Source organism: Caretta caretta, chromosome 8 (assembly GCF_965140235.1).
Source record: "Caretta caretta isolate rCarCar2 chromosome 8, rCarCar1.hap1, whole genome shotgun sequence".
NCBI classification, from domain to species: Eukaryota; Metazoa; Chordata; order Testudines; family Cheloniidae; genus Caretta; species Caretta caretta.
This window is the reverse complement of record NC_134213.1, coordinates 52,890,077-52,903,642: the sequence shown is the minus strand read 5'-3', so window position 1 is coordinate 52,903,642 and position 13,566 is coordinate 52,890,077. Positions and strand designations below refer to the sequence as shown.

Sequence of the window (13,566 nt, the reverse complement as noted above, 5' to 3'; positions counted from 1 at the left end):
CCAGTGGTTTACTTTACAGGGGGAACTGCGAAACCAGCCAACCTCTCCAATTAATTTTGAGTTCTACAAACCCTCAACCCCCAGGATTTGCATCCAGCACCAGGAAAAAGGAAAACAAAAATAAGCCCTCACTCTATGGAGCTCCCTAGGAAAGGGGGAGCATAGCAAAGATCTAACAATCACAACACCCAGTGTCCTGCTGCAATGGGGTATAAAGCAATGCACAGCAGCATTCCTGAAACTCAGCTGCATTGTCCAGGTGAGTACAAAGCACAGGTACCGTACCCCAGAAGTGTAGTTACATACCTGTAGCCTACAATAACAGAGCACCGCAATAATACACAGTAGGATCACGGTCGCTAGTATTCCACCGGTGATAACAACAGTTCCCGCTGTCATCCGACCGATTCTCCATCAAACTCTGAAAGGCAGCGCAAGGAAAGGAGCGGGTTAAACTCAAGGGAGCTAAGAGCAATGGTCAGTTACTGTGGTTCGAGTTAGGGGCTCTGATTCTGCTACTGCTGCATCCGTACAGCTACCGCTGCCTTTAAATGTGGGTAGCTCAGTGGCTGCAGAATCAAGCCCAGGGAGTTCCCTGTGCATGTGGGAGAATGAATGGCGTTAGTCAAATAAATGCCTGAAAAACAGAAGGGTGGAGAAGAGCACTGTGACCAATGAAATGCAACTCTCCAGGACTAAGCGAGGAGGGTAGCAGAAGTCCGTTCTCTTGTACCTTGCACACATATCCCTTTTCACACAGGTGTCTCAAAGTGCTTAAGGAACACTAATTAACCCTTGCAGCCCACTGGTGGAACTGAGCTGGGCGGATTTGCCCGAGGGCACTCTGCAAGTCAAGGCTCCATGCTTCCCAACATAGTCACGGGTGGTACGAATTCAACAGCACACGAGCTAGGAGACTATAGTTAAGCTTGGACGGGAGTAGATTTTCGCTGGTGCTCCTACAACTACATGGGCAGCTCTTCCATATGCCCAGGGGAGGGCAGGCTCAAGCTACTGCCTGCTGCCTCTCGTTGGTAAGAAAGTTTCCAGCTGAAAAATACAGGGCTGACCCTCAGAAAGCAGGTCCCCGTGCAGTGTGACCAGTCTTGTCCAACTGCAGGTGGCTCTTGACCAAAGGCTACTTCTGAAGCTCAGCTGCATGAAGAATTTCTGATAAGGAGTAAGGACGAAGATCCTTCCAAACTGAGCTTCACTTGTGATCTGAGGAGCATGATGCTAGATTCGAACCCAGAGCTCCAGCAGGGAACGTCTAAAGGTACAGCCTGACTTGGTCACGGAGCCTTTGCAAGCCCAAACTCCAGAGCACAGCAGGCTCCAAGGCATCAGCAGGCCTGGGGGAAGCCCTCAGCCTCACTGCAATAGCCCAGCACCTTCCAGCATTAAAAGTGCCATACAGAAGGGAAGTCATTGCAAAGAGGGCATGAAGTGGGTGACAGGGTTGAAAGAGTTAACAGAGAGTACTTACGTTCACTGAAGGGTGCGCTGGACCTGCAAGGGATGGGGGGGTGGGGGGAGAGAGAGAGAGATTAGACCATGTTCATTCATTATGCAATATTTCTGAATAGCCATTGGGGGGCAGTGGTTCAAACCTGGACAGTCAAGTGTTGGGCGTTTTGGGTCTGATTTCTAGAGGTGAGGAGCACCAACAACTCCAGTTGAAGTCAGTGGTAACTGGAGGTGCTAAGCGCCTCTGAGAATCAGGCCCCCTCATTAACTTAATCCCATTGCTGGGTCTAAGAATGAATGGTCAGTGATGGTGCTATGCTGCAGAGTCCAAGGAGCCAGGATCTATGCGAACTGAGCTGTGCGCATTGCGTAACGTTTGCTCTGCAATAATTCACAAGGGCAAAAAACCCCCGTGGCTGTTTGCTGCACCTCCGTTGCCCATCAGATTACTCTGCGATGGCCGTGGCGGCAGCACACCACACAGACACGCGCTCTGGTTCTCCACATGGGCTCCCCCTTCACCTCCGTGTGGGCAAGGCTGGTCAATCCTTCACCAAACCCCACAGGGGGCTGAGGGCGAGGGCAGCTGCAGGGGCTGCTGAAAGCCTGATGGCTCTGTTGCTGCTCCATGCCTTGAGGAGAGAATTCCCCTTCCTTCCGCTCCATGGGAACTTCCCCCTCCTTCTCCTTTGGCCTATCTGGGCTGCACACAAGGGCCAGGATCTGGCTCAGCACACGTGAGCAGTGTACATTTCAGTACATTGCTGGGCATATGATGCAAGTGCAGGCAGCCCTGCCCCAGTGGGTCTGGCAGTGCCCACCCACCTCCCTCAGCCCAGCCACGCAACCTGGTGCACAGTGCTCCCAAGGCACTAGTGAACAGCCTTGCTGCTCAGTCGGTCTCACTGCCACTCCCGCACAATGGCTGCCATGGTGCAACTGACAGTGCTGCAGCCTCTGGCTCTCAATGTGCCTCAGCAGGTCAGATTAATTCAGCCAAGCAGCACCTCTAGGACGCAGGTATTAAGACTCCCCATTGTACCGATGGGGGACAGGCTCAGAGTCACACATAGCGAGTCACCAGCAGAGCCAGTTCCCCCGCCCTGCCCACTAGCTGCTTTGCCACTTTTGTCATTTTTTAGTTAGAAGCACAGAGAAGTGGATGTTTGCAGAAGACCAACCACTCCAAGGAAATCAGCAAGCAAGGCATGATTTGCCGAGTGGAGTCTTGGAGCCAAACACATCCCTAGACTGCATGTGAATGGCTCTACTGAAGTCAGCAGGAGCCCTGGGCACAAAATGGGGCTTTTAGCATTGTTGTTAGAGGCATTTGGCCTCCAGGATTACAAAAAACATTACCTTCTTCCCTCCCGGCCCCCCAAGAGGGCAACCTTTTAAGGACACGGTGGCTATCATGAGGTTGCAAATAATTCAATGTTGCTTCTTGGGGGAAAAGCACAGCTTTGTTAAGTATTATTTAGTCTTACAATCTTTACAACTGACTGCACTGCATGCTATTGGCTAGCCTCAAAACTGGCCCACACAAACTTTATGTATTATTGTTACAGCAGCACTTCGGGGAGGTCTACTCTGCCCGTGGCAGCGAGCCTCTTAGCCTGGCTCAACAGACTCAGGCTAGCGGGGTGCACACTCCCGCTCCACAACAGGATGGGCAGAGATTGTGACTTGGGCTCTGGAGCCTACGAATGGGGGTGGGCTTTCGAGTCTGAGCCACAACTTCCACGCAGTCTACACAGCTATTTTTAGAGCGCTGGCACGAGGCCCACTAGCCCAAGTTTCTCTCGATCCTGGCTGGGAGGCTTGCTTCCACAGCCAGTAGATGCACCCTCTAAAAGCTCCAACCAGCGGCAGGGCCCCACTTTGCTAGATGCCGTATAGGGACAGCTCCTACCTCAAAGGTTGTGGCTTCACTGCAAAGTTAACTACACTCAAGTGAGCTGAGCTTGAGTGCGAGCAGCCAGCCTGTCACACATTCCAGCTGCACACAGAGCGGCCATGTTAGCAGCTGATGAGTTGGGCTGACTTGAGCTAGCCTATCCCACTTGGTGGGCCGGCAAACTGGAGTTAAAAGCACCACTGCGCTCAAGTGAAGGGTTGGGAGGGGGAGGGGGGCAGGACTGCAGTTTGGGGCATCACTGAAGTTGTAACTTGAGTTAACTCTGCAGGGAAGAAGAGTCCGAAGTGACTGGCCCAAGGTCACACAGGCAGTCTGTAGCAGAGCCAGGAATCAAACCCAGCTCTCCTGAATCCCAGTTGAGTGCCTTAGCCACCAGATCAGCCTCCTGTGTACTTGGTATATTGTCCCATGTAGTGTAAATTCGCAGTCACCACACTACAACAAACAGACTATCAGTGCACGAGGAGCATGTCTTCTCTTCCCCACAGGGCTCAGATGGGGGTTTTCTCAACACCTACCCAGATGTCTAACCTTGAACAAGTGGGTTGTCATGGGTAGCTTGGCTGGACACTTACAATGAAAATGGCTGAAATGGTGCCACAGTCACATGGGCCTGAGAGGAGACGACTGGAGCAGGAAGTTCCACACGGCATTACGTGGGTTGTCCTTGAGGGGGAGAAATCGGAGAGGAAAACATCGGAAGCAGTACAATCATTTACTTATATTACAGCAGCACTTGTCAACCACAGATGAGATCAGGACTCCACTGTGCTCGGCCCTGTATGTACATACGTAAGTACACACAGAAAGAGATAGCGCCTGTCCCGCAGAGCTCACCATCTGACTAAAGACGGACACAGGGTGTGAGAAGAGAAAGAGACGAAGTGATCACACATCAGTCATGTGTCAGAGCTAGGAACAGAGCCCAGGCCCCCAGAGTCCTAGTCCCTAGATCCCATCTCTCTGAGGAACTTTGACTAGTTCCCACTATAATGCTGTTCCCAGCCCCTGCTGGAACAAAGGATTTGCCTTACCTGCCTCCTACAGTGACCCAGTCCTTGCTGCTTCAAAAGGAAGATGGAAAGCCCACCCACCGTAAGGCCCTAGGCCAATGGACCCAGTTTCCAGGTAGCCTGTCCACCTGAGACATCCCCGCTCAGTGTCTGTCAGTTTCACTTTTCCCCAGGGCAGCACTGATTCTGTAACTGGGGAAAACACTGGCTGCAGCTGGCGTGATCACATTTAATTAACAATCTCCATCTCCTTTTGAGTCACAGCCCCGTCAGGAGCATGCTCATTGAGAGGGACCTGTGCCCCAGTCCATTTCCAGCCAATCCAATCTAATTAAGCCCTCAAGAGATATTAATTAACTCGTGAAATTGATCAAGCGAGGTGGCAGCCTGGATAAGAAAAGTGTCTAATTGGCTCCTTAACTCATGCACTGCTAAGCAGTGCATGGATGTGGACCAGAACCAACTGGGCCCTTCCAGGTTCTCCACAGTGCCAGGAGAGTTGCAGTGGAAAACAAAGGCCTATTTTCCCTTTTAACGCCTCACTCACCATGTCTCTGCATGTCCCACCCCAGGGTAACATGCACACAGGCAATGTAGTCTGCATCTCGGCAGTGGAACTGCAGGGCACGGCTGTAGGATGATGGTGCCAAGCAGGTGCCTGTTAGCCTGCCACATGCCTGATGGGTTCACATGGATAAGGCAGATGTTTCACAGAGCGCGCGCGTGTGTGTAGAAGTACTGTGCCACTCTGGATACTGCTAAATTATCTATGCCAGGGATGACTCTTCTAAAGAGCCTTTCGTCTTTCCCATTGGGACATGAAAAATTAATGCAGGGTTGGGAGGATGTGTGGGGAATTGATTTGAAGAACCAAGTGCACATAGCCTGGCTTCACAATGATGGTGGGGAACCTACAGTATGATACCCCAAACCCTTATAAAGTATTCAAGGGCTACAAACAACAAGAATGGTAGGAAGATAGTTAATGAAACCCCTTGGATTAACTGAACATGGAATGAAGTTAAACAAAAAGAGCTCTGAGCTCAACTTCAAGAAGATATTCTAACAGGCAGAAATAGTAGACCGTGGAATGGTCTCCAAGGAGCACTGGCAGAATCCCCAGTGTTCAGTTACTTAAAAGTGGACTGGTCAAAGCATTGGCAAATATACTGCAGGAAGCAGTCCTGCCCTGGCCACAGCATGGAATTCTCCCACTAATTGTTTTTCCATTAGAAAGTGTTGATTTGTCTAAACCGAAACTTTTGGCAGGAAAGTGTTGGTTTCAACAAATCTCCAGTATTTTTATATTTACGTACATACAGACATACACACGTGTGTGTGTGTGTCCACGTGTGCATATAAAGTTTCAAACTTCTCTAAATGTAAAGTTTTGTTGTTTGGTTCAAAAATTTTTAGTCAATTTATACCTACAAAAGGTCACAATCAAAATGAAACATGTCCATTGACCCAATCCCACATTTTTTCATCCAAGGTTAGGACAGGACTTTAAGTTTCAGAAACTCTCCTGGGACGGGAAAAACATTTCACACTCAGCTTAACCTGTTTGGTGATCTTTCCATCGCTAGTTGTTATGATTCCATGATAGGTCCTCATTGGCAGGGCTTAATGTTCCACATCCAAAGAGCAACTTCGGCTTTAGCCTACTCCTCAGGCAGTCCCAGTGAAGTAACGCAGCCTTTACAAGGAGTTAACATGAAGTGACACTGGCTGTACTTTGTGCACCTAGCAGGGCCATACAGGTCTAGGGTATGCAATGTTCACACAGTCCTTTCACAGGGAGTGTGTCATTTCATACAGCACTGCTAGTCCACTAGCTATTTTAGAACACTAAATTCAATGACAGTGTATGGACAAGGAAGATGGTCTTTGTCTCTCATAGGCAAAAAAGTCACCACATGATCTGGCACAAACAATGATCTGGAATGGAATGCAGGAGGCGCACGTCAGGTTTATGTTATGCACTGATTGTCTGAGGAAAGACTAGCTAGTTTTCTGCAATCTCACAAAAATATACAGCGCCCCCATCATCTTATTCTCTCTCTGCCGTTCTCCAGCTGCTATTTGATACAGTGAGCACAACAGCAGAGCTATCGAGGGATGAGGACTGAGCTAGCTGGGCTGGGGTGCACTGGCACGGCTGTGGATATGGGTGGAAGCTTGTGCGTTGCTGGCACTGTGCCTGGCTCTAGTCGAGGATGAGTAGTTTCACAAGCACAAAAACTCCCAACAAGGTGGAACCAGGTTCTTAGGCAAAATTGAAGAGGATGATGTTCACTAGAGAGGCACCAGGCTGTGTACACGGAGCTTTCAGAAAGCCCTCCCCATGGCAAGTGGGCTGTGGAAGCTACTCAACAAAATCGAGACCAACAGCTCACTCCACCACACCTTCTCCTTTGGCCAGGTATTTCAGCTCTGCTAGTGGGGCACACTGTTGTGCGCCAGCAGAGCTGGGTGATGGTGCTGTGGTTTGTACATTGCCTGAACCAGATACCCACACCCCGAAGGCTTCACTTGGACAGCCATACCTGAACTGCCTTCACCAGGAGGGACAAGCAATTCTTCTGGGCGGTGTGGGACAGCCCAGAGCCACCTGCCTATTACAGAGCACAGAGACCTTGGGTGCAGGAAGCATGACAACATTCCCCTGCAGGTGCTCACAGGAAATCACACATTCTAGAGCATATGGTGAGCCCCTACCCCGCTCAGACTCTGGGGTAGGGACTGGGGCCCTTCTGGCCCTGCCCAACATTTGACACCTACTCCAGTGTCCAAACTGCCCTGGGATTCCCACATCAGCATCGCTGGGTTATGGTTAGTGGCATGCTGCCGGCAAGCCCTTATACCAGCTGCAGGAGGTTGGCTGACACCTCCTCCTGTCCTCCCATTTTACTGGTCCCAGCTTCATCACCATCATCGGCTCTGGTGTGCACCCCTCGGTTACCTTGGCACCACACCTCCCAAGAGCAAGAGAAGTCTCCTAATTAGCTCTCGGCACACCAGAGGCTGCTCCTGCCGGGAAACCGGACCCCACATATCACACGACCAGGTTCTATTCTTATCCCACTGCTCTGGGGCAGAGGTGACCTGTGAGTGAGTCATGCTGCTGGAGCGGAGTGCTGTCCTTATTAATGGCTTATGTGTGGAATGGGGGGGCAGGAAGTAGTGGCCCTCGAGATAGGGTCCCTTGCCCCCTGTGAATAAGCATCCCTGGTCAGTGATTTGAAGGGAGGAGGAAGAATTTCTGTCTGGTGTATGTGTATATATTTAAAAAAAAAAAGTCAACCATTACCAGAGTTTACTGCTATGGGGGAGAGAAGCATAAAGAGCAAGAAAGGGGAAAAACAGCTACAGCACAGGCCAAATGCAAAGGTGATGGAGACAGAAGGGAAAAGAGGTGATTCTGTGAGGGCTGAAGGAAGGACAGGAAGATTTATCTGTGCTGAGCTTAATCATGCTCAGTTTCGTAGTTTAAACAGAGGAAAATTACGGCAGGAAAAGCAAAGCCGCAGCTAAGTTGCATAGGCAGCAGGGAGCCAAGTCACGCTATTGTGAATTGGGCTGCGTGGACTCTCCCGCTAATGGATCCCCCTCCTTGCCAAGCCCCAGCAAAGCTCCGGGCACGTGGCGCGTGCTGCAGATGGAGTGGCAGTCCCAGCTGGGCACGTTCACGCTCCATGCTGGCCTCGTTTGCGGTTTACTTTTTGGCTGTGCAGAGACGACATGGCTGGCTGGCACCAAGCGTACCCCTGGCTTGGGCTGCAACCAGCCTTTTCATTTCTCCTGCACTCAGAGTGGTTATCCGAATGGCTCCACCCTTCTCCCCAACCTGGGGGGAGCAGGCTATTTTGGCTGGAACTAGACAAGGAGAGACTTAGGGCCATAATGCTCCACGTTCAAACACATGCTACATGTTCAGCTCTCAGCCATTCAGAGGAGGCAGCAGGCCCCAGCGAAAGGAATAAGCATGACACTGGGGAGTCAGGAAGCCCTGTTTTAACCCTGCCTCGATCAGTGACTGGCTGAAGGGCCTGGAGCATGTCATCAACTCTTAGCTTTGCTAACATTTTGATGGCTATCTGGGACTTTACAGTTGTCTATATGTTGCACACCGCAGCCACAGGGAACCCCGAATCAGCTGTGAAGCTAGAATGCAGATGCTCCAGTGAGAGTCCTGTGCTTTTGGAGCAGGAGGAAGAGGGGAATCTCCTTCTGCCAGCAATATAGGGCGTATGACACACAGCTCTGGGTCTATTCAGCAATCCTTGTACTAATGATCCAACCCATGTCTAAAATACAACCGTTCTCCATCCATGCCCCACCCCTCCAACTCAGTGCTCTTGTAAGGAAGACAGCAGATGCATATGGAGGTTAACACTTGCTACCACTTACGGTAGAGAACATGCGTCTGTGCCTGATCTCTGGCCACTCTTGCATTAGAGTGCAGCAGACAGGTGTGCTCTGAAACGCACGCCACTTGGCTGGCAGGAAAAACGCCTCTGCATTAGTACTTAACGTTACCTCCGGTTATATTCAAACCACCCAGCCTCCGTCTTTTCCTGGTGCTTCATGTTTTAGGGGAAATCGCTTTGGAGTCAGAGAGATGAGTTCTTGGCGTAGTCATGCTGGCCCAGCTCCACTGGACTCTGAGGTTCCACCAGCACAGCTGAGAGGAGAATCTGATTGAATGTATTTCTCCAAATATAAATAAGGAGCCAGATTCTTTCCTCCACCGTGCCTGCTCACTGGGCCTCATTCAGAGCGGGTGCAAGTGGGGACAAGTCCACTGACGCAGGTGGTGCTGCATCTGCTAACAGTCAGTCGGTCTGACTTTCGTCCATTGACAGGAGCGTGACTCACAGCAGAATCTGGCCTGTTAAGTCTGTGGTCAATTATTTGCTGCCTCCGGTTGAATTCACACTAAATTATTTTTCCATTAGAGCCTTTAGTCTGTGTTTGACAAATGAACAAGAATCGATTCACCTACAAACAGTGCAAGGAAATTCATTGTTTTCTGCAAGCTAGGATTCCCTTAGAGCAGGGGTTGGCAACCTTTCAGAAGTGGTGTGCCGAGTCTTCGTTCATTCGCTCTAATTTAAGGTTTTGCGTGCTAGTAATACATGTTAACGTTTTTAGAAGGTCTCTTTCTATAAGTCTTTAATATATAACTAAGCTATTGTTGTAAAGTAAATAAGGTTTTAAAAATGTTTAAGAAGCTTCATTTAAAATTAAATTAAAATGCAGAGCCCCCCAGGACCCGGGCAGTGTGAGTGCCACTGAAAATCAGCTCACGTGCCGCCTTTGGCATGCGTGCCATAGATTGCCTACTCCTGCCTTACAGTCTCCACTGAGCGTTGGTCTAGGCCTGCTGCTTATGGCATAGACTGAACTTCACTGAGCCACAGCATGCAGAACAAAAATCATTGCCACAGCTGGCTTGCTCTCTACCTCTGTTCTTATGCAACCCCCACAGCTTGGTATTGGCAGGCCCATTAATTATTTGTATGACAACAGTTTGTAAAGGCCCCAACCAAGATAACTGCCCCATTGTGCTAAGCACTGCAAACTGAGTAGGAGACCATTCCTGGCCTGAAGACCTTACAATGTACTAGAGCAGACAGAGGGGGAGAAAAGTAGTACTATGCCTATCTTACGGATAAGACATTGAGGCACAGAGGAGAGGAGAGCCTCTGGATGCAGACCAAGTTCCACAGGCAAAGCATCCCTTTCAATTCCCGTGTTAGCATGAGTGCCGGGGAAGGTCCCAGGATGGAGCGGTGCTACGGCAGCCTGCAGCAAGTGGTGACGTGCAATAAGAATTGAAAAATTGCTGCATTCGTGCTATGCAGAGCACGCACATCAGAGAGAGAAAGAGAGAGAACGGACAAGCACACACAGAGGGCAATATTCCCTCCTTGGCAGGAACCCAGCACACCCCCCCCCCCCCCGAGTCCTACTGTAAGATGGGGGCTGGGACCTAAGTGGTGCAGACTGTGTGGAGGCCATCTGCACAGGGCTGGATTCCCCAGAGCGCGCCATGCACCCCAGCACTGATTACTTAAACTCTGTTGGATGCTCCCTGTTCCGTGCACACAGCAGTTAAAAGCTCCAGAAGCGCAGTGACAAACCAAGCATTACTAAATAGCTAGAATGAGCCAGGCTGTAAACAGCACTTAAAACAATGCTGCAGGCCAACTCTTCCCAACTGCCAGCGAGCCCAGAGAGCTCTGCTGTTGAGACACAGCACACAGAGGGTGGATTCACTTAGGGCAATTTGCCTAGTACGCTGCCCCTCAGAAGCAATAGAAATCTACAGTTCTGATTCATCAGACTGGCACAGTGTTACCCTGCTTGGGTGTTCCACTGTGTGGCAATAGCACGAGCTTGTGCCCAGGACTCCATAGGGCTGTGTCAGTGGAGGCTACCCACTAGCACTCAAGATGTCCTGGCCACTCTCCACTCCACCCCCTCCAACCCCCGCCTAGTGCCATCTTCTTATGGGGTTGCATTGACTGACTCTGAGCCACTCACAGTAGGGTGAGAGAGCCTGCGCTTCCCCTGCCCCAGGCAGACTTCCCTCTGCCGGGGACCCTGTGCCGTAGGACACACTGGCAGAAGCTGGCACGTCCCAGAGCTGAGTAAACGGCTGCTTATTCGTCAGAAGTGGTTCTCACCTGGCAAAGACATTCTCCACTGCTTGTGAGGTAGTGGCAGCAACAACCCAAACCTCTTCACCACTTTATTCAGTGCCGTGGGTCACTCTGATGGGAGCTTTCATGCCGCAGCAGAAGAGACTGGATGCGTCAGCCAAATTCTGCTCTGCATTCCACTGGTACAAGGCTGGCATAACTCCACTGGCTTCTGTGGATGGATTCTGGACTTACACTGGTGTTAAAAAAAAACAAACACACACCTATCCCAGGTACTTATCTGGCGCCCATCACCACAGCCCCTGCGCACCTCACAGTCTGTAATGTGGTGATCCTCACAACACCCCTGGGAGGCAAGGCAGTGCTACTATCCCATTGTACAGAGGTGCAACTGAGATTAAGGGACTTGCCCAAGGTCACACAGGAAAGTTGTGGTGGAGCAGAGACTCTCCCGAGTCCAAGGCTAGCACACTAATCACTGACCTTAAAAGAGAACTGCCCCAATTATACCCCTCTTCAATTGGGATTTTTCCCCAGAATGCCCTGGAATGCTAGCCTATGTTTTGGTCATCCATGGAAGCTCCATATTATTTTAAAGGCACATGGTCAAGCATATGATGGGATAACATGATTTTGGTAATTAATTGATCTTTAAATATTCATGGTAAATAGGCCCAATGGCCTGCGATGGGATGTTAGATGGGGTGGGATCTGAGTTACTACAGAAAATTCTTTCCTGGGTATCTGGCTGGTGAATCTTGCCCATATGCTCAGGGTTCAGCTGATCGCCATATTTAGGGTCAGGAAGGAATTTTCCTCCAGGGCAGATTGGAAGAGGCCCTGGAGGTTTTTCATCTTCCTCTGTAGCATGGGGCATGGGTCGTTTGCTGGAGGATTCTCTGCTTCTTGAAGTCTTTAAAGCACCATCTGAGGACTTCAATAGCTCAGACATAGGTGAGAGGTTTATTGCAGGAGTGGGTGGGTGAGATTCTGTGGCCTGCGTTGTGCAGGAGGTCGGACTAGATGATCATAATGGTCCCTTCTGACCTTAGTATCTATGAATCTAAGATCCAAGTGAAGCCTGAAATGATGGAGCACTGAACTGGACTCTCGTCCTTTAAAAGTCAGTGTTAATACCCTAAAGATGTTGTTAGTAACACAGGTGAAGACTTTTTGGGAAGCTAATTCTTGGCAGTGTCTCTTTACTGTTTTTTTTAAATAACGAAGAATACCGGAGTGCCCAAGACAAGAAACATTTTTTTCCTTTTTACTCAGTTAGAAAATGGAGGCGACTCCCCTGTTGCAATTTAAAATAGACAAATGGATTTCCTGCCACTCCACTCTTCGCCCGAGACACCATGTACTAACAGGCACCCCCAAGTTAATTGATTGGTTTGTTTATTAAGAGAGACTCTCGGAGTTTCTGAACCGAGGGGTTTGTAATGGAAATGCGGTCAGGCCAGAGCACCATAAACGGGGCTGCTCTCAGAAAACAAAAGAAGCCTCGGCCGGGATAAAGAGTGTTCTAGTTTTATTTTCGGCTCTGCTCATAGAGACACTTTCCTCGCTCCTTGAGCTAGCCACTGGGATGGAAATGGAAAGGGGTAGATCCCCAGCTATAGGATAACTCCATTGACTTCTAGAGGTACACCAATTTGAGCTAGGATCCAGCCCTTTAAAACCTCCTAGAAAAATAAAAGCATTTACTAGTGGGTTTGGGGGCTCAGTTCACATCCCTCCCCATCTGTGATGTTAAAGTCATGGAGGACACACTTAAAGTGCCCTTTTGGGTGGGGGTTTCACCCCCTGGCCCTTCTTGGCTGCTTTCTAACTCGGATGCCTCCATAGAGGGTTGTAGTTTTCACCCTGAAGGATTTCAGAGTGCTTTGCACACTTACAACATATCTACACACTCCAAGGCCAAATACTAACCTTACACTGCACTGAAGCCAATGAGTTACACCAGGTGCAAACCAGCATAGAATCTTGGCTAATGACAGATTGAATTATTTCACCCACCACGTGTTACACCACCATCTTTGTTAACAGGCATGTTGCCACACTTGTGCATGGGCTATTGCATTTAAGCTGAATGCACTACGCATCCAGGCTCAGATTTTCAAATCCACCTAGCGGGAATAGAGCATCTGTATTCCTTAAAGTTAATAAGAACTGGGCGTCCAAATCTCCTAGGCAGGTTTGAAAATCTCAGCCCTATTTTCTGATATCAGATTTTGTTTTCACCATTTATACTGTTTGTTGACACTTTGCACTTCAGTCAGCTCGGATGGTTGGTTTTAAAATTCATGTAACTTTCTATTTTCTGGTTCCTATTTTTAATGCAAGGCTGTTACTTTAGCAGTTCCAGCGCTATGGTGGGTTGTCTTGTGTGTCCTGCACTAGCCATGTGAAAAGATCTGGCATTTAGATCCCATCTTGTGGTGCAGGTTCAGAACAGTTTTCACACCATGAAGATGATTGTCCCTTGGCGGTTTGCCAT

General features: G+C 49.6%; 1 protein-coding gene across 4 annotated transcripts in view; it reads right to left on the bottom strand.

Moving 5' to 3' along the window:
• LOC125641024 (protein FAM163A) overlaps positions 1 to 13,566 on the bottom strand; it is a 74,235-nt gene that overhangs the window by 4,415 nt on the left and 56,254 nt on the right. For 2 of the 4 annotated variants that reach the window (XM_075131501.1, XM_048860321.2), the window contains exons 2-4: positions 3,961 to 4,051; positions 1,487 to 1,509; positions 307 to 421 (exon numbers count right to left, since the gene is read on the bottom strand). In XM_075131501.1, coding sequence (XP_074987602.1) covers positions 307 to 399 — 93 coding nt within the window. In that variant the 5' untranslated portion in view covers positions 400 to 421; positions 1,487 to 1,509; positions 3,961 to 4,051. Of the gene's footprint in view, positions 1 to 306; positions 422 to 1,486; positions 1,510 to 3,960; positions 4,052 to 11,090; positions 11,281 to 13,566 lie in introns of those variants that run through there. The other 2 variants (XM_048860322.2, XM_048860323.2) reach the window with 2 other exon arrangements.